Below are 20,692 nucleotides of genomic sequence, written 5' to 3' on the forward strand. Positions count from 1 at the left end.
AAGGTTTCATAACAGTCTAAGCTGATTTTTTTAGGAGTTAGGTGAAGGGGATGTGGAGGATGAGGGAGTAAAGAAAGCCTTAAGAGAAAGTAAAACTAGTTTGAGCAAACTGCAGCAGTTCAGTATGAGTGGAACTGTTGGTAAGAATAAGTACAATACATGTTCTCCTCAAACACTGTACAGTTACTGTCAACAATGTCTTTGCAAAAGCACTCTTCCTTCTCCTAAAATCTTACTTATCCATAAGGGCAATTTTTCTCCTATCTATAAAATCTTACTCATCCATAAGGGCTCATATTATATGCAATATCCATCATAAAGCCTCTTGCAGCTAGAGCCATATTTTCCTCATGTGAATCTCATAGTACACTGTATTTCTCTAGTGGCATTTTTTACACATTGTTTCTTATTAAACTTATATACTTTTCCTCACCCCCAACTCTACTTCACCCACCATCACAAACTGGATTTTGACGGTTCCTTTTATTTTTTGGAGAATAAAAACTGAGTCTTATTTGTCTGGTTAAACCTGCAATCAATAAACTGCCTTAAAATGGTAGACACATTATTTGTTAATAACTTGACTACTGAGATGATAATGGAGACATGAGAATGTACATGTTTCATAGACAATAAAGTGCCTTGGAATGCAAAGGGAGTTTAGTTTTGTATGTAAAACCAATATTTAGTACTAAAATTTTCTCTAAATGTAATATAATTGATACTAAATTGATGCTAAAGTTATAACAGACATTCTTTACTCCAAATTACCAAATAAACTTTCTTATAAGTGAATATTTTTAAAAACAGTGTATATATCTTGAATACTTCAGGCCTAAATTCAGTGATGTGATTATGACAAGGAATATAAAAGTGGATAGCTTCTGTTTGTCAAAGAAAACTTCTGCTTTATCATATATATTATGTAAACACTGTTAAAATTTTCCCCCAGAAAAAGATTTTGTAGTGCTTCTAAATAGTCAAAATTTCTCTTTCTAAATATTTAATAGAATATTTCATTCACATTGCATTCATGAGCTGGAATAAACCTTTTAAAAATCACCATATGTATCTTATACACAATATGTCTTATTAGCTATAGATAATATGTTTGCCATGTATGTTGAACTATTAATGATATCTTCCTTATCATCCAAGGTAGCAAAAGTCAGTGTCTCTAAGCAGTTATTAGTTTATCACTTATTAGTTTACATGTAATCTCCACTTGTACACTGAAATTTATTTTATATACAATACAACTGGATTAAAATTTCTCAGTAAAGTCTTTAAGATTATCCCAAGTGTTAAAAGCCAAAGAGGTTCTGTTTCCTTGTGGATGGGGCTTGTAACTTTTTGATCAGGCTGAAGCAGACACCAGAGGTTCCCAGGTAAAGGGTACTATAAGTGGGCAGGTCCTTGGACAATGGGTTGCCTGGATTAGATGCAGAAGAGGCTTTTTGGGTTGGTGCTGAAGAGATGTGAGACTTTCTTTCCTCTTGGTACACAGAGGGAAGTTGTCTCTGACCCCTTGAGGACTTGCCCTAGCCCATCTGATTTCCAAACAACAGCTGGTGAATTATTTGACCAACATATGAAAGGAATCTCTACTCTATGGTCCCAAGTAGACAAAGTTATAACTAAGTATAAAGGTAAGAATTTCAGCCTTTGAACCCAAACTCTTTTCACCTTTGTCACAATTGTATTTGGAAATACAAGAAAGCATCTCTATACCTAAAGGAAGGAAGATAGGACATTTCTTAAAATATTTTCAGAGTTAATATCCTTCACAAGACAAAGTATCAGTTTTGTTAACATTTACACATGCTCCTATGTATTCACACGCTCTTACTCATAGGTTGTAATTTATAGACAATACCTCTTTACAAAGGAAGTTTCAGAGACTTGAGGTGTGCCTATATGAATGTCTGATGATGAGTCACACTATACACAAATGTCCTTCTGCTCTTTTTAAAAGCACTGAAGAGACTTAATTCAATATACGACCCATCACACTGTGACTAATGATACTCTGCCAAAATTTTTGGTACTGAGATATTTATTAATGTTATGTTTCTTTGCATTACTAAAAAGTTATTGAAGTATCTAATGAAGTCAACATTTATACTGATGACTGCCTCTTTCTTTAGCAAAACAAGCTATGTGGAAGGAATGTCATATGTTATAGAGATTTCAGTAGTAATGAATTCTGATACACAATATCTTTAAAAGATCTTAGAACTACTAAATTTTGAGTGAGTACCAATCTACAGACTTCACCAGACTTAAATTAAATTTTTCCTACAAAATGCAAATGAGAATGTCTTAAAATATTACCCTATAGTTTATTTGGAGATATCCTAATTTTGTTATTCCACAATCATTTATTTACTGAATAGAAATAAAGAATTACCCATGGTTCAAGTATAAAGAAATACAAGCTGAAAGGTACACATTTGGTTAAGTAAACATATGCAAAAAAGTGATTTTAAATTCTAGCAAAGTAATATAAATAGGTAATGCGGAGTATTGAGAGATGTCCCAAATGTCTCTATGTTAAATAAAGCCTTAGCATTGACATTTTTACATGTATGATTAGGAGAGGTTATCCTAGGACATGATAAAAGGAACATGCATTTGCAAAGAAGAAATATGGACATTAAAAGTTTTATTTTCATTATGAAAAAATTCAATAATTTCACATCTTTATTCATTGAGCCACTTTTCATTTCACAGCCTCCTTAACTTTAAAAGGCACTTATCCAGTGAAATAAGAATACATCAAAGCATTTTAAGGCATTTTTAAAATGTGGCTTAATTTTACAGTAAAACCTGGATGAGGCTGATCTATGCACAATTTGAATTTACATGTTTTAGTAATTAATATATCCATGTGAATGTCATAGATAGTCACATACATAATGTATGTTTGTATTATATTTAAAGAGAAAGCAGAGAGGACATAATTTCTCAATGCTAAAAATGGATACGGAGTCCAAAAGAGAAAGCAAACTTGAACACTACAAAAGCTAGTATTTTTTCACTTTTTGCATAATATCTTTCTGGAGTCTTTTCTCTATAACCAAGAAGTTCTGAGGGTTAAATCAGAATTTTCTGAAGGACTCATGAGGAAGTTTATGGAAGGAAGAAGATAGTAATCATAATTTTTCCTTTAAGTTTTATGAATCACCCACATAATTTTCACAAAAGGTATTACATTTCCATATCCTATAACTCACATTATCTTCTGTTACCTATTACTTATAGTAACTGCAGCCTTTGTATTACTGATGTCTATGCATCTGTGTCAAGCTGATTAAACAACTCTGGGTATAGTTTAACATCTTCAACACAAGCTCTCTTTCCCTTCTGCCATTTCAATAAGACATTTAGTAATGTTGCAATCTCTGAAGACAAAGGTTTATTTTGGGGGCTTCATGGTTTACATTTATATATGCTATAGAAAACTAAATAGAATTCGATTTTATTTTTCTTTCATCATCATTCATCATGTCTTTTAACTTCTCCAAAAGATAAAATTGAGTTGAGTCTGAAAGCCTCTGCTAGGGAGATGTAGGAGGAAGACAATCACATCAGAGTGAAAGGCTGCAGGAGCAAATCTTTGATCATATCACAGAACCTTATTTCCCAACACCCAAAATAAATAAGATATTTTAAAAGAACCATAATAATACTGTCTTTAACAAAAATTTTAAGGTAGTTACATGGGTTAAATTTTAAAAACAATTTTGGGTTTGCATATATTTGGAAATTATTACGTTTCAGCCATTACTTCCTATATTTCATTTTTGTTCTTCCTGAAAAGATATAGAAATAAGTGTATTTTAAAATAGAAAGCTTCTGGTCACCAAAGCTAAGGGATGAAACAAAGCATTGGTAGCTAAAAATCTTTCAGGAACAACTATAAAGGACACATGGACAAAACCAAGGGGGGGTGGGATCAGGGAAGGGAGGCAGGGATGGCTGGGGTGTGGGAGGAATGGTGGCGGGGGGGAAACGCAGACAACTGTAGTTGAACAACAATAAAAAATGAAAAATGTTGTAAAAATAAAAATCTATAATTCCTATTAATAAAAATTCTGAGAGAGAATAAAGAGACCATTTATATTTATTTTAAAAATCATGCTTAAATTTAAGAATGCAAATGAAAAAATAATTAAAAATAACTAAAACCCTAGTATTCACAAAAGGAACATGCTTAAAAATTTACAAACTTTTGCTATGAATAATCTTTATAATGTCAAGTAATGTTAAACATTTAACAAGGATATGTTTATTTGAGAATATTCACAAATATTGCAATAGAAGTCTATCAAAATAAAACCAAAGCATGTTGTTATAAACAAGCTAAATAACAACATTCTAAATCTATCTTAGTAAAAGTTTTAGTTTATAAACTTCCATAATGACTATAAATACTTTCACTGTAGAAGTTATATTTAAAAATCATTTTGCCAGAAATCTAATAACTTAGACACAAAAGGTAACTCCATGTCCACTGTAAATGGGGCTGTAGTAAATTCTCTCTGCCATTTGTTCCAATTAAAGAAAAATCCCTTGGTGCCCAGTATTGAGGTTAAGCAAGTAAAAGGAAATGTAAAAGTAATCAGTGGCTACATTACCTAAAATTTCAGCTACCATGCTGATCAGAATGTTGATTTAGTGGATGAAGCCTACATTAGAATCCTAGGGCTAAATAACATAAAAAGAGGTTAAATATTTAAGATTTTGCTTGAATTTCCTATTCCATGGTGCTCTAAGGTATTTCTCTCTCATGTAATTATCTTCATCAGGCAGTTAAATATCATCTACTAATTGGATCCCTTCTCTCAGTCAGAAAGTGGATGAGGCAATTAAGACTAGCTGATTTTTGCCTTTTTGGTAGGGGTACAAAAAGGGTTGTAGTTATTGATACTGACTTGCATACTTTAATAAGCTGACGTAGGTAAGAATATCAGCCAATGGATACATATTAAACACATAAAATGATCACTTATGAGGAAACCTTTTTAAAATTCCATGTAAAATAACTAGATCATATTAAATGAATAAGGCCACTGAAAGATGTTGTCTAATAATAAATACAAATCTGAGTAACCATTTTAAAATGCAATTTCTCTTTTCCTGGGGAAGCTAATAAAAACTACATAAACAAGAAAAAACAAATCAGGATGCAGAGATCTGAAGAGGAAATAAATTGGTTAATAGAAAGTTACCATTATTAAGTCATTATATAACTTAATCTCCTTTATATAAAAACTTAAGATAATAAATTTTAGTTTGGTAACAGAAAAATCATAAAATATTATGTTGGATAATAAATTAATTAATTGATTCCCTAGGAAATAAATTAATATCAATATATGGTACTTCAAAGCCATTTTCTATACATTTTCATAAAATCCACAATGTTCAAGTAAAATAAAATAAATAATTATGATTATCTCATAAACTACTTACTATATAAGGTAAAATTTAAAATAAAATATTACTATGAGTAACTACAATCTATGATTCATTGTTTCCTTTTTCCCTTCTAAAAGAGACCAATTCACTTGCTCTTCTAGAGTACCAATTTCTTAGAATTCTAAGTTATTTTTAGGGTATTATCAAAACTAGTTATTAAGCAATATGGTAAACATCATGCTACTACAGTTAATTTCTGTGTATTTAATACAGCAACATCTTGTGTTTACCAGAATAAGATGTAGGTACATCAGAAATACTGCTATTTGAGTTCTCAGTTTTCAATATTTTTGGTATGAAGAATTATAAGATAAATACTTTCTCCTTTGAGAAAGGAGAACAGAAGAAATTAGGCAAGAATGAAAAAAAACTGAAGAGAAACAGTTAAGTAAGAAGAGATAAAGATGTTAAAGGAAAAGGGAAGAAAATTAAGTTAGAAGAAAAATCTGAAAAACAAAGATGACAATTTAGTAAATTAAAAATAGAGATAGAGAGAAACAGCACTTCTGGGGTTAGCCAATATCATGCTATTGATTCCACTCAAAGGGCTACTCCTCCTGTTGAAACCTAGGACTAGGGTTGTAGGGTAAGAGTGAAGGAAAAGGAGAACTGGGCTTTAATGGGTCACCACACTCTCCATCCATTCCAATTATGTTGGCTTTCCCTTTAATCAATACTTTACTGTCCTGGGGTTGAAGGAACAAGAGGGAGAGGACAGAGTAAAAAATGGGAGACTAGAATGAGAATAAAGGAGATAAATCTGAGAATTATATAAATGAAGTTAGAATAACCCTTCCAGATGACACAATAGTCCTTTAATTTGTTCCTTCCAACACCCTCCACCCCATCCCCTCTGCCATCACCAGTTTAACACTTGCTAAACAATGTTCGCTATTTGGGGGTTATGAGAACCACTACCTTATAGCACTCATCTTCCATCTCTCACTAATCAATGCCCAACATCGTATTTGCTGCAGTCTATCTTCTTCTTAACTATCCCAACCTGGTTATTTTCCATTCAAGTAGCCTTTATAGCCACATCTATTAAACCATTTTTTGACATAATGTAATCACCAGGTTCCAGAAGACCTTCCAAAATAATAAGAATATTTAAAAATATTTACACAAAATGAAATTTTTCCAAATGCTGGATTGAACCATCACATATCCCACTCTTTTCAACTGATATTCCTATGAAGAAAATATCTGTTTTTAAAGCTTTAGAACACACATCAAAAAAGAGGATTAACATGAAATTTAACAAATTTATTAGGAATGTGCCCAAATAGATAACTATAAATATTAAATAGTCTCATCAACTAAAAAGCATGTTAAAAGTGCATCATGAGGGCAGAGTTGCTGAGTCAAACTATGCCGAGGTATCTCCCAGAGAGAGGGATGTAGTGACAGATGAAGTGGAAAAAATCTTGGGAGATTCCAGCAGCCTTTGAGGAGTTGGATCTTCACTGGCAGGGAAGACATGCAATAGGACTCAGTCTGCTTTGCTTGGATGTTCATGATTTTTTCTTCTTCCTACCTGGCAGCCACAGTTTCTCAGCCACAGAAGTATGGTCATTTGAAAAGCTTAAAAGCCACTTACAATAAAAAATATAGCAACATGAAAAAGGACATAAAACTTCCAGTTTCATTTTAAATAAGAAAATATAGTTTTTTTATAAAAAAGCAAACTCAGAACACACACATCTAATTGTACATCTTGAAGATATACCATACTAGCAATCTCAAAAAATAGTACTTGAATTCATCTGTGATTCATTCAACTTTCTCAGACTCATAGGGAAAAAATTCAAATTGCTTTTCTAGATATTTAAAAATAAGAATAGTTATCAGATTTTATTTTGTACATTGCTACCTATAACAGAAAATTTTGAAATAACAGAAAATACTAACTACTCACTGGCCTAGTAACATTCAAAATAAAAGACTAAATATTACTCTTTTCATTATTGAGTCTAAATTGTTATAGAATATTACTAACAATATCTCACTATTTTGATCCATTACTGGATTAAAATATTAAGTTTATATTTCAAATGTATTAAGCCATAGTTAAATGTAAATATTATATCATAATCAACCTGGTAATAAATGTAGGGAGATAAGGGGTAATTGTAGAGTACAAATAATTTATACTTGTTTCAACTAATTTATCTACCTACCAAATCTTTCATAGTAACAAAACCCAGGAAAATTCCATTTCACCACTTCTGTATACTGTGTAGTAAAACAATTAAAATCACTATAAAGACCACAATGCCCACTACAGCAAGAAAAAGAGGGCAGAGTAAGCTGCATTTTATAAAATGCACCATTTTTGCACAAATATGCCTCTCACTTGAACACAAATATCTGGTAATTGATCATAATATTAAGGAAGACTGGTGTCATGGAATTCAACATAGTTTCCTGTCAGAGACTGCCTTTATTATTATCTAAAATCAATTTGTAGGTTCTAGTAGCAGTCTGTCAGGAAACCGGGCTCCAATGGGCCCAACTATTGTAGTAAGTAAAAGGAAGAAAAAAGGAGGTCAAAAGTTAATTTATATTGAGCCACTACTGTGAGCCTGGCATTGTGATAAGCTTTTTACATATCTTATTTATCTGAAGGAAAGGAATGAAAAAGTTAAATTTCAACCCCATTTCTAATTTTAGTACTACTGATCCTACCCCTGCTATGTAAATTCTCACTCCCTTTCCTCTTCCCTTATCTTTGACCCACTTAATCTCTCACTGAATCCTGAGATTTACTTACATGATTGTTAGAATTCTTCCCCTTTTGCTTGATAATTTTATCATTTGAGGTTGGGGAGGGAGTAAAATGAAACTAAAGTAAGAGCATGAGCCTTAGACTCAGAGAGCTTGGTGTTGTAGGTTAAGTTAAATAATCACTCTAAGTCTCAATTTCCACATATACCTTCTTTGTAGGATCACTGTAAGGAATAAATGACATAAAATAAGTAAAGTACTTAACATTATGCTTGGCACACTATAGAACTCAGCAAGTGTTGGCTATAATTATCATTATAAAAAGGTAAAATGATGCTTCAGTAATTACCATAACTCACTTAAAGCCATAAGTCAATTTCAGAGCAAAAACTGGAAGCAAGTTTCCCCACCATTATTCTGTGTAGTTTTGAATATTTTAGAATATTCCTGTGATGCAAAGATATTACACATTCTCACAGTATTTAAATATCATCAACAGATATAGATTTATTAGCTCATTTGTAGCTTTTAAAGACTTTCATGTTCATTTCGTAAATATCAGAATCTTTGCTCCACAAAGAGTATCCTTTAAACAACTTATTTTTCATTAGAGACTAATTTCTATCCTCTTAGAATTGACCAACTGGAAATTGGTCCATCAATCCAACAGATGTCATGTTTGTTAAGGTCATGTTGGAGAAATAGAAGCAACTTGAACACTATAAGAGGGAGAAGCTGCCTATCTAATGAAGCCCCTGCTTTATCCCACTATCCAAATCCTCATCTTAGGGGATAAGAAACTTTAGTCAGGACAACCACTTTGTATAGTTTCTAGTGATGAGAACTTAATCATCATCAAAACTGTCATAGTGTGCAAAGGCTTTTTCAATTACTAACATTCTGCATTAATTTCTATTAACCTTATACTCACATATTTAATTTTTAAATTTATATTAACTTTTATTCACTTAGTGAACTCATTGAAGAAATATCATAACTTTAATTATCAATGTTCAGCAGGCTCCCCAAAATATCACAAACTTTTCAGTTTATTCAAAGCCAAGATTAAAATGACTTCTGCCTTAAGATCAGTAATCAGAGAAGGATCAGACTTTTCACACAAGTCTTCTAACCCCCAAATTTGGCCTTTCTTTTTAAAATTTCTTCTATGACTGGAACATGCAAAAGCAAATTTAGTTAAAGGTACAACAGGAAATAATTACTTATGCTAAAAAATTAGCTCTAAAAATATTTATCACAACAAAACCATTTCTTCTCAAATGAGGATTATTATATTAATAATAATATTATTTTGCCTTCATTTTTTAAACAATATATTCTATTCGGGAAGAGATATGAGAACAAAGTGAATCAACTGAGATAGAAAATAGTCTAAAATGAAAATCATGTGATGTTCACTTTCTAAATCTGAGATTAAGAAAAATAGCCCTTGAAAATCTAACATAGGCACAGAATGCTACTGTCATTCTTAGCCTAGAAAGGGATTCATGAGGTTCATAAAGCAAGAAATTTTATGAACTTATTTAGTTCAGCACAATAGTTTTAAGACTAACACTGTAGTCCTCTTTTGGGAAATGAACAGCTAATTCGGCTACTAAATATTATTTTTTTAAAAAAATCAACATTCAAAATAAATCAATATACCAGGTAATTTAATGAACAGATCAATCTTAAAGTAAATGAATGCTGTTAAAAAAACATATCAACTAGGTAATTCAATAATTTATAAAATAAAACTTAAAAGTTATATCAAGAAAATGATAAATTTGTATGCATCATGACTTTAATTTATATTCCAAATTATTATCCCTGTTCATGGGGTGCATAATGTTACCTTGTAGCTGTCCATATAGAAATGCATATCTAACCTCAGTCATCACCCAAATTCCTCATGTTCTTTTAAAACTATGCCTTACATTCCATCAAATAATTAAGAAGAATAGTTATTCAATTATTTTTAAAGGTTATTCAACTATTTTCTACACAAACAGGCATTTCATTTCATTGATTTTTTTCAAATTTTAGGAAATATTTATATTACTTCCTCCCACTGACTCAGAAGGTAATTATACATACCACAGTCTGATGATTAACTTGAATCACTTCATCACCAGCATGGATTTTTTTGCACCGATCTGCAGGTGACTAAATGTAACATAAAGGAAATGATAAAGAACATAAATTTTATCAGTCATCTCCTCTCTCTGAAACACTATAATAAGTTCAATTCTTTAAATTAGATCAATAATTTAATTATCATCTTCTGGGAATTAAGCTAAAAAAAGATTACTAGCTTTTAATATACTGTTTGCATTCTATGTATAACTAATGATGGAAAGTAGAAATGCAAAACAATATATATATAGATATTTATGTTATAAAAGACCAGTATGTTTCTGAGAGCATAAAGGGGGAATAATAATTAGTATTAGCCAGTGCAAACTTTATACAGGCCACCCTAGTAGGCTCTATTGGGAAAATGGTTCAAAAATGCAATTCAAAACATTATCTTTTTAAAATTTGATCCTTTCTATTTAATGTAAATAATTCACACTAGCTTTAGCAAATAAATATTTTCAAGTACATGCTTATGATCAGCATTAGAACTCTGTCAACTGATGATTAAATCACTAATTTATTTCATTATTAATACCATTGATTCTGAATAACTTAGAAAACCAAGTTAAAAGTTACATTATGTAACATTCTCTATCTAAATGTCTAATTATAAGAACATCACATTTCTTATGTTTCATACAGTGTAATATATTGGCAAATAAAACCACATGAAGTAAAACTAAAATGCCTGCATTTCCACAAGAGGTAGCAATTTCATCACTTTTTAAAAATTCTCATAAGAGACTAAAAGCAAAAGTAAACAAGCAAAAAACAACTTTGGTAAATTAATGTGACAAGTTTATGAAGTCTTTAGAAAATAAAATGAGATTTAAGATAGAAATTTGATTTTAATTTTTTTAAATTTATTTTTTTTAGATTTTATTTATTTATTTTTAGAGAGGGAAGGGAGAGAGAAAGAGAGAGAGAGAGAAAGAGAGAGAGAGAAACATCAATGTGTGGTTGCTGGGGGCCGTGGCCTGCAACCCAGGCATGTGCCCTGACTGGGAATCGAACCTGCGATGCTCTGGTTCCCAGCCCACGCTCAATCCACTGAGCTACGGCAGCCAGGGCTAAGATAGAAATTGTATAATATTATAGGTATGGGTAATGAATTTAAAATACTATTTTTTATTTTTCTTTAGTGGCTACTGATTATTGATTATACATATTTCAATGTATATGAACTCTTGAATGTACAGAAAATGTGTTTTAATGAAAAATATGCTTGTGCACTCATGTGTGTTAATTTCTCTATCAAACACAACTATACATACTGTAATATTTATTCATTAGTATCTACTGAAAGCTAATGAAGAATGATATGATGATGAATTGGAAAGTAAAATGCTACATTTGAGACCCTGGGATAGGATTTACTTTAAAAGTGATTTCTCATTCCTTTATTTTCTTATCCATTTCCAATTTCCAATTATTTCAAAAACAAAGAAATCAAAACAATATTAACTTCAATTTCAACAAATTTTAAAATCCACAAAAAATTATTTGCCATAGACTACAATTCAGGACAAGGTGACATCATAGGGAATTCCAGTTTGAAGCAGTAACACTATACTATTGAGAGAATAGTTCATCTAGGATATTAACCCAACCCTAAGAATGATGTCATAACAAGAAAAGATTGTATTTATTTTACAGCATTTTTAGGAGGTGGGTATATTTTAATAAATTAGACAAGTACTATATTACGATTCTAACAAGTTTGTAAACCATTACTTTAATAAAGATGTAACTGTAGAGTAAGTCCTTGTGCTGTCTGGCTCACAATTGATGTTTTTAAAGGATAGTATGAGAGAAAAAATATCTCATTGTGGTTTTAATTTGCATCTCTCTGAAGGCTAGTGATGCTTTCATATGTCTCTGGGGCCTCTGTGTGTCCTCCCTGAAGAAGTGTCTGTTCAAGTCCTTCGCCCCTTTTTTAATTGGGTTATTTGTCTTCCTGGAGAAAATGGAGACAACTGTACTTGAATAACAATAAAAAAAATAAACTGGCCCTGGTTGTTGTAGCTCAGTGGATTGAACGCTGACTTGTGAACCAAAGGGGTTCATTTCTCAGCCAGGGTACATGCCTGGGTTGCAGGCCAGGTCTCCAGTAGGGGGCACACGAGAGACAATCACACATTGATGTTTCTGTCTGTCTCTTCCCCTCTGTCTACAAGTAAATAAATAAAATCTTAAAAAAAAGAAACTAAGGGGAAAAAAGTAAAAATATCAAGCCAATAGTTCTAATCATGATGTAAAAGAAAATGATAGTTGATACATAAAATTCAAAGAATCTGAAATAATTTTTTGAAGAGGTAAGTAAAAAAGGGACTAAGTCTTATAAATTATAGACTTCTAGTTTTAAAAGGGAACGTAAAGATCATTTTGTCTAAACCCCACATTTTCCATATGAGAAAACTAGGAAACTAGGGCACAGCAAAGCAAAATAGCCACTTTAGTGAGTAGCTTTATTAAGACTCAACACAAATCTCCTAATGACAAATGACTGAGGCTACCAAAAATAATAAAATATTTTGAAGAAAAGGGAATTAAGTGATGGACTATTAATATTTGGCTCATATCTGAACCACTAACAGAATCAATCTTTCTTTGATAACTTGTTCATTTATCAAATGTTACTGAGTAATTAATATGATCAAAGCATAGTGCTCAACTTTTTTTATACAACAGACAATATAGGAATGAAATTCCTACCAATTCTTCAAGATACAGTTCAAAATCACAATTTCTGTGATTCCTTCTCTGATTTCACTTGTCAGTATTTACTGTTCTTTACTGTTCTTACTGTATTTTACTGTCTATCTATGCAAATTTCATAGCCTGTTTACACAGACAAATGCCTACTTGCACTCTGTAGAAGCAGCAAGCTAATTTAACTTTTAAATTCTTTCAATACCTAGCCCCATGCCTGAAACACAGAAGATATGAACAAAGGTTTGTTAAAATGAATGAATAAATAAATGAATGATCAGAGGGATATACAAGTATATGAGAATGATCAATCAATGAAAAGTTTATAGGTTACAGTATCTCACTGCATTTAAAACATTAAATAGTTCACAACATGAATTTAAATGATATTCTTGATCTCACATACCTCTCATACTTAATGCCAAATGTGAAGTCAGTATAGCAAGCCAACTATAGCATATTATTATGTGTTTCATCATTCATAGAAACCAAGAAAAGTAGGGAGGGGAATCAATAAATATTTAAAGTAATAGTAGAGTTAGATGACAATGTTGATTTTTAAAAAGAAAATGCTAGTAAAATGGTAAGATCAATAATAACTTAAAATTAACCAATTCCACCTCAGTCTTCTTTGAAAGAACACAGCAAAAACATGCATGTTGTCAGAATTTCTAAAAGAATAACATTCAAAGATCTGCACCTCATTAAAAGGAGTAGGAACAAAATCTGGGACAACCCAATGCAGGAATAATGATTTATTATACTATTCAAATCTATTATAATAATAGTATTAATGCCCAACACAATGACTTCACATTTCTGTAACTTTACAGCATACTCGTTCACATTCATTAACTTGTTTGATTTTTCACAACAACCTAGTGAGATATGTAGTGCAGATGGTTTACGTCCAATTTATAGATTAGGAAACTAAATTAATGAGAGGGTAAGTGACTTGCCAAAAATTACACTGTTATTAAGCTGCAGAACTGCTTGTAGGACTGGGGCCCAGGGACTCACTCTGACCCACTGCTTGCAGTAGTTATCACAGGCTGCTCTCCAGAGTTTTTGATTCAGTAGGTATGGGGTGGGACCTGAGAATCTGCATCTCTAGCAAATTCCCAAGATAAGCTGATCCTGCTGGTACAGGGAGTTCCTCACTGAATACCAATGAATTATACCAGGCCTCTACTAAATTAAGCTGAATTATATGTAAAGTATTCAGAAAGCATGACTTATCTGATGTTTCTTTCTTATGTGAGCTAAGTTTCTTAGCATAAATAAACTATTTGACAGATGGAAATGGATTATTTTAGATGTCACAATAACTTGTCATGAACCAGAAAATACTTAACAAGGACAAATCTCTGCCTGCAAACAAAACATCTGATTTACTTGAAGTAAATTGCTATTCTAAACTAAATAAACTGATTGAAATTCTCCCTAAACCAGCAGTTACTAACTTAATATATTTCCAGTTTTATCTCCTAATTAGTTCATACTCTCAGAAGTCAACTGTAATTATGTGAGATATATAAGGTTGTTTAACAACAAAAGAAAAAAACCCCAAATTTGAAATGTTACAATACTTACATTTTCTGTAGTTCCAGTAATTACGTGGAGACCATCATATGTTGATTTAATATACATACCCTAAGAAAAAGACAGATTCAGAAAAAAAAGTGAAGCAACTGGCATATTTCCAGGTATATATACAAAAAATTACTCTATCAAATTATTATTTAGTTAGAGTTTTAAATTTTCTTTTTAAATGACAGTTTATATTCAATATTATTTTGTATTAGTTTCAGGGGTACACAATAGCAGTTAGACAATCATATACTTTTCAAAGTATTCCTTCCAATATTTCAAGTACCCACCTGACACCATACATAGTTATTACAATAGTGCTGAACCCTATCAAATTAAAATTGCCACATTCCCCAGGAATGAATCTATGATTCAATAATGTCATCTTTAAATTGGTAAGAAATTCTTATCTGAATGTGCTGGGTTCTAATGTTAGCTTGAAGAAAGCTGTACATGGCTTAATCAAATAACTACTCAGTAAGTGAACTGCCTATAAAACTTGTAAGATGCAGCTTCATAATGCAATATCCTGAAGAAAGAACACACATCAGCCCTCAAAATCCACACTATAGGTTTTGTGGCAAAATAAAAATTACAATGAAAAATTCTAACACTGGTATGCAGTTAGCTTATTATATTTGATACATATTATACAATAATAAGTAGGCTTCTACAGAGCCACTTCAACTACAACTAACTAGATACAAAAGAGTGATAAAATACTGTTAATGTAAACTGTTTTTCTCCTGGTCTTTTGTGGGATCCTGCACTTTCTGTCTTTATTTCTTATTGATGAAATTGTAATAATTATATACAATCATCTCTATATCATTAAATAAAAGGTAATGTGTGGCAACACCCCCTTCCAATAAAGAGGATGAGTTTCCATTTTCCATTTAAATAAAGCCATTTTATAAAAACTTCATTGAAATGTAAAAATTATCCAGAAATCCTGAAACTGAAGCTGTTAGAGCAAACAATACCTTTAAATTATGGATAGTGATAGGACTTAAAAGAGCTGTACCTATAAAAGTACTTTGCATTTAAAAATATTTATTTGAAAAAGAAAAAATACTAATTTTAATAAATTTGAAGTATGAAATATAAGGGACTTAACATAACCAACAATATCATTTCAGAAAAAGCATATATTTAAGCACTTATGTTAGGAAGTTACTATAATGTTAATTTCCCACACCCTTATGTTAGTTATACATTTAGATGCTGGGATATACATGTATTTTCACTGAAAATAAGTAAAAAAAATATAAACAAGAAGCAGTCAAGTTCATGGTATGGCATTATTAAGAAGTCATCATGTAGGTTTTAATTCTGAAAAGTCATTTCAATAATGTCATTGTGTCTAAAATGTTGGTATCAGTCCCCAAAATGGCTAAGCCTGGATCTCTAATGTGAAACAAAATGAATGTAATTTAAAAGATGTTTACTTACCTGTGAACTTTAGTTCCTTAAATGGAAGTTCATCACTACATAAAATAAATTACTAACCTCAACGCAAGTGCAAATAGAAATTAATTAAGAAATTAGATAGTAGTCTTTGGCTATGACCATATGGTAATATTCAAGCTTACACTGGTGACAAGTGTATAACATACCTTTGAAGTTGATATTTATTCCAGTATTTACTGGAAGGTAAATATAATGGTGCTAATATGGAACTCAGAAAAAGACAAGATTCTTGAAATCATTCCCCCTCACCACCCCCAGGAATTGGGAATTAACAAAATGACGTGAAATTGGTAAAGGATCTTGGCCCTGGCTGGTGTAGCTCAGTGGATTGAGCGCAGGCTGCAAACCAAAGTGTTGCAGGTTCGATTCCCAGTCAGGGCACATGCCTGGGTTGTAGGCCATGATCCCCAGCAACCACACATTGATGTTTCTCTCTCTCTCTTTCTCCCTCCCTTCCCTCTCTAAAAATACATTTAAAAATCTAAAAAATAAAAATTAAAAATAGCACAATATTTTAAAAAAATATATGTCTTTAAAAAAAGAAATTAGTAAAGGATCTCAAAGTATATTTGTAACAGCTAAATGCTGAATTTTGTTTTAGTTTTGTACACAGAATGACTGTGAGAAGATAAAGTAGAAAAGGACAGTGAAAAAAACAATATATATTTCTTGGACATACAAAACAATCACCACTCATTATTTGTTACCATCATCACTAATATCTACTTGTTATAACATGGCAGGGACTGTTTTAAGTGTTTTACATTTTAAATAGAAACTATCATTACTTCTGTTTTAGAGATAAGGAAACAGGTAAAGGAAGGCTAGGGAGTCTGCCCAAGGTGGTGTAGCCAGTTTTCAAGTCCAGGCAGTCTGACTCCAGACCATAATCTCGACACTAGGATCTTGATTTATTGATTTATTAACAGGAGAGTTGTATACCTTCACTTATCAGAATATTTGGCAACTATAGATATTAAAGTCAAATGTTCACTGTTTAACATATATTTGAAAATACTAAGAACTCTTTAGCACACATGTACTATGTGCAGTGCATTTATAAATATAGAGTAACTGGATTTAATATTTTACAAATTTACTTTAATCACCTATCTCTTTTGACAACTGTAAGCCAAAGTTGATTATATTTCCCTCACAATTCTTTCAACACTGTGCATTACTGATTACAGATTAAAGAGTTTGACAAGAGCTCTAAATAATCTCATAAATGATTAGATCATAAAGTCTAGTATCCTAAGAGAAATGTTTAGAAATGACATTATAGTTATTGGGCTAATAAAAACTTATGGAGATAATCTAGTTATGACTCTGGAGATAAAATCTGGGTGTAATTATTGCATATACCAGGAACTTTAAAAATGGCAATTGTAAGCTAAAACAAGTATATATTAGTTATAGGAAGAGGATCTCATCATTATTTATACATAGTTAAATGTTATATAATTTATATTAAAGCTACTTTTTCAAATGGTTGAAAAATGTTTAAATGCTTAAATAAAGAAGAATCTAGCAATGTATGCAGAATTCAATTCCAGCAACCTCATAGTTATGAGCAGTAGAATAGAAACAAAGCACATTTTAATTTTTATTAAAATTTTTTATTGTTGTTCAAGTACAGTTGTCTCCATTTCCCCCCACCCCAGCCACCCCCAATTCCCACCCTTGATCCTACCCCCATTTGGTTTTATCCATGTGTTCTTTATACATGTGCCTAAAAACATTTTTAAAATGCACAGAGAATGAATATATTTTCTTTTATGTAATATTTTAACTTTTAAGTTCAATAAATCATTTTCTGCAACTGCTTTTCTTAATAGGGGCATAAATGGTGATGGATGGAGACTTGACTTGGGGTGGTGAACGCACAGTACAGTGTACAGGTGATGTGTTGTGGGACTGCACCTGAAACCTATATAATTTTGTTAACCAGTGTTACTCTAATCAATTTAATAAAGAAGAAAAAATAACAAAACTAACTTATTCATCCTTTTGATCTTCCTCTGGTAGTACTAAAGAGAAAAAAGGCCAAAAGTCAGGGACCAAAAGGAAGAGAAGAAACAAGTTGCTTGGATGACCTTTAACTAATCAAGTTCTCAGTAATGAAGAGTCCACAGAACTACACCTGATCACTTGTTCACCTCTTAGAAAGGGTCAAATACCAAGAGGACATACACATATCATTCAAATGGCCCTTTTTCTGGAAGTGAGACAAATTTAGGATTCCATTTCATCAAAACATTCATTCTTCCTTTGTTTCTAACACCAATTAATTCTGGAGCTGACTTGAACAGCTCCTTCTACTCAGCTCCACTTGCCAAAATGATGTTTGCTTTACTCTGTCTCTGAATGTTGGTTAACCAATAAGAGCCAAAGAAACCTCACAGTCAAGTTAATGAAATAAGGTATATTTGGAGATGGTCCAAGTGCCTAAATAGCAAAAGAACTCTCTGAGGCTAAGAGACTTCCCCAAGGATGCCCACTGCCCTCAGCCCTTTATTCTCTATTCAACTCATCTCTTGGCTCTGATCTAGTTAGATATGTTTAGCTCTCATTTCCCATCTTTAATTTTCTGCTAATTGTTGTTGTTTAAAAGCATTTTTTAAATTAGGTTCATATTTTTAATCGTAATTAAGCATATTTCTCACCATTCCTTATAATGCTCAGGACTCTCAAATCTAACAAATCCTAGGAGATTTGACTAATTGGGTAGAGAGCTGATGAACAATTAATAAGTTTATCAGTGGAAGAACAAAGCAGCTACCTTTTGCCTGTAAGAGAGGTTCTGTTCTGAAACTGGCAGAAGACCTTCTGCAGATGTTTTGAAGCTAATTAAAGTTCATTAAACCTTGGTATTTTCCCACCCCTTTCCATTTATTTTCTTTGCTTACCATTTTATACAACTCTTATGGCTAAGCACAAGCTAAATGTTACCCAAATCCTCAAATCTATTCAAATGTGACTGAGTAAACTTAATTAAAAGTTGTCTAATTTAAAAATGATACCTTGTATAAATCATGTAAATTTTCTACTTAGTCATCTTCCCTTTAACATAAAATAGTTTTGTGTTAACTCATGAATATTCAAAATTTAAATTTTTTCTTTTCTTCCTTCTGAAATACCTTCCAAGTGAAGTGCTGCTGACTGTCCTTTAAAAGAATCTGTTTAGATAGGTCCAGTTTTAAAGTCATTCTCCTAAACTTCTCACACCCCCATTTAGCAATTCCAAATTTAAATGTGGGATAATGGAACAAGCTCTGTTCAGATGAATTTCATTTAAATTTACTTGGACTTAAACCCTGTCTCTATTATATATGACCTATGTGTGATACAGGGCAAGGTGGTAAAGATCTGTGATTCAATTTTATCATTTGCAAAAATGAGAAAATTAATACCTACTCTATAGAATTGTGTGGAAAATAACTGGCACATGGCAAGCACTCATTTATTCTCTTTTCTCTTCTAGCTCTTTTCCAGACTAACTGAATCTGCTTCTTGGCATTTTATATTTATGATTATTCCAAAGAGCATACCCAGGTCTACCTCTTTTAAATTAGAGAAATAAAAAGCTATAACTTCATTTTTAAAATCAATATTTCATAAAGTTAATTAATTAGCATTGTGTTAACTCACTTCACACAGCAATTCCCCCTCCACCATGATTTCAGTAGAAATTAGAGGGAGAAAAACCAGGCTTTGTTCTCAGATCAATACCATCCTTGAAACTGCAGACTCAGAATTAGAGAGAGCATTGAAGATGACCTAGTCCACCCTTCCTTCTCCCAAAGGTCTGAAGATAGATAGAGAAAGGCCAAGGAAGTTAAATTTACTACCCCAACCTCCCCCAGGTCACACTCACAACAGTATTTATTTAAGTGATTTGTATCCAGGTGTCCTGATTCCTACTCTACTATAACATAGTAATTAGTTCATAATTTCCCACTCTATAAATCATGCTTAGAGGTTCCTTTCCTTCATAACAACTGAAAGGGGAGATGTAGAAAGGGAAATTTTTAATACTATAGGTTGAAAGATGTTTTGTGGGGGGGGGGCTAGACTGGGAGTAAAAAGGAGAAAACTGTTTTTGAACAGTGATTAAAATAAAATAAAAAAGAAATGTAAAATAAAAGAAAGATGTTTTAAATTAAAATAGGCTAAAAGGAAGAGTAAGAATTTAAAATAATAAATATTACTTAAAATAAGTGTGTAAATGTTATGCATATACTCTTTTTTAAAATTTTATTTTAATTGTTGTTGAAGTATAATTTTCTATCTTTTACTCCCATCCCAGCCCACCCACCCAGCCCTCCCCTCCTCCATCCCATTTCCACCCACCCCTAGTTTTTTATCCATGTGTCCTTTATACTTGTTCCTATATACATAAACTCTTAAAACTAATCAATGTTACATATAACACATGGTTTACAATGATGACATGCTTGCTTGCTATGTCTGATATGCTGATTTCCATCTTCTCAGGAAGATGCCAGTAAAAACAACAAAAGCCTGAGGAACTATGGTTATCTGAAAGTAATTCTCCAAATATCAGAAG

The 20,692-nt window shown here is 31.8% G+C and overlaps 1 protein-coding gene across 6 annotated transcripts in view; it reads right to left on the bottom strand.

The window, feature by feature from the left end:
* Window positions 1-20,692, bottom strand: part of CNKSR2 (connector enhancer of kinase suppressor of Ras 2) — a 289,400-nt gene that overhangs the window by 131,253 nt on the left and 137,455 nt on the right. For all 6 annotated transcript variants that reach the window (XR_006787678.1, XM_045855937.1, XM_045855936.1 and 3 more), the window contains exons 7-8: window positions 14,656-14,715; window positions 10,309-10,377 (exon numbers count right to left, since the gene is read on the bottom strand). Coding sequence is in view for 5 of the 6 variants with exons in the window: in XM_045855937.1 (XP_045711893.1) it covers window positions 10,309-10,377; window positions 14,656-14,715 (129 nt within the window). In the remaining variant the exon portion in view is untranslated. The remainder of the gene's footprint in view (window positions 1-10,308; window positions 10,378-14,655; window positions 14,716-20,692) is intronic.

Source organism: Phyllostomus hastatus, unplaced genomic scaffold, assembly GCF_019186645.2.
Source record: "Phyllostomus hastatus isolate PE091 unplaced genomic scaffold, TTU_PhHast_1.1 phas_scaffold_12, whole genome shotgun sequence".
NCBI classification, from domain to species: Eukaryota; Metazoa; Chordata; class Mammalia; order Chiroptera; family Phyllostomidae; genus Phyllostomus; species Phyllostomus hastatus.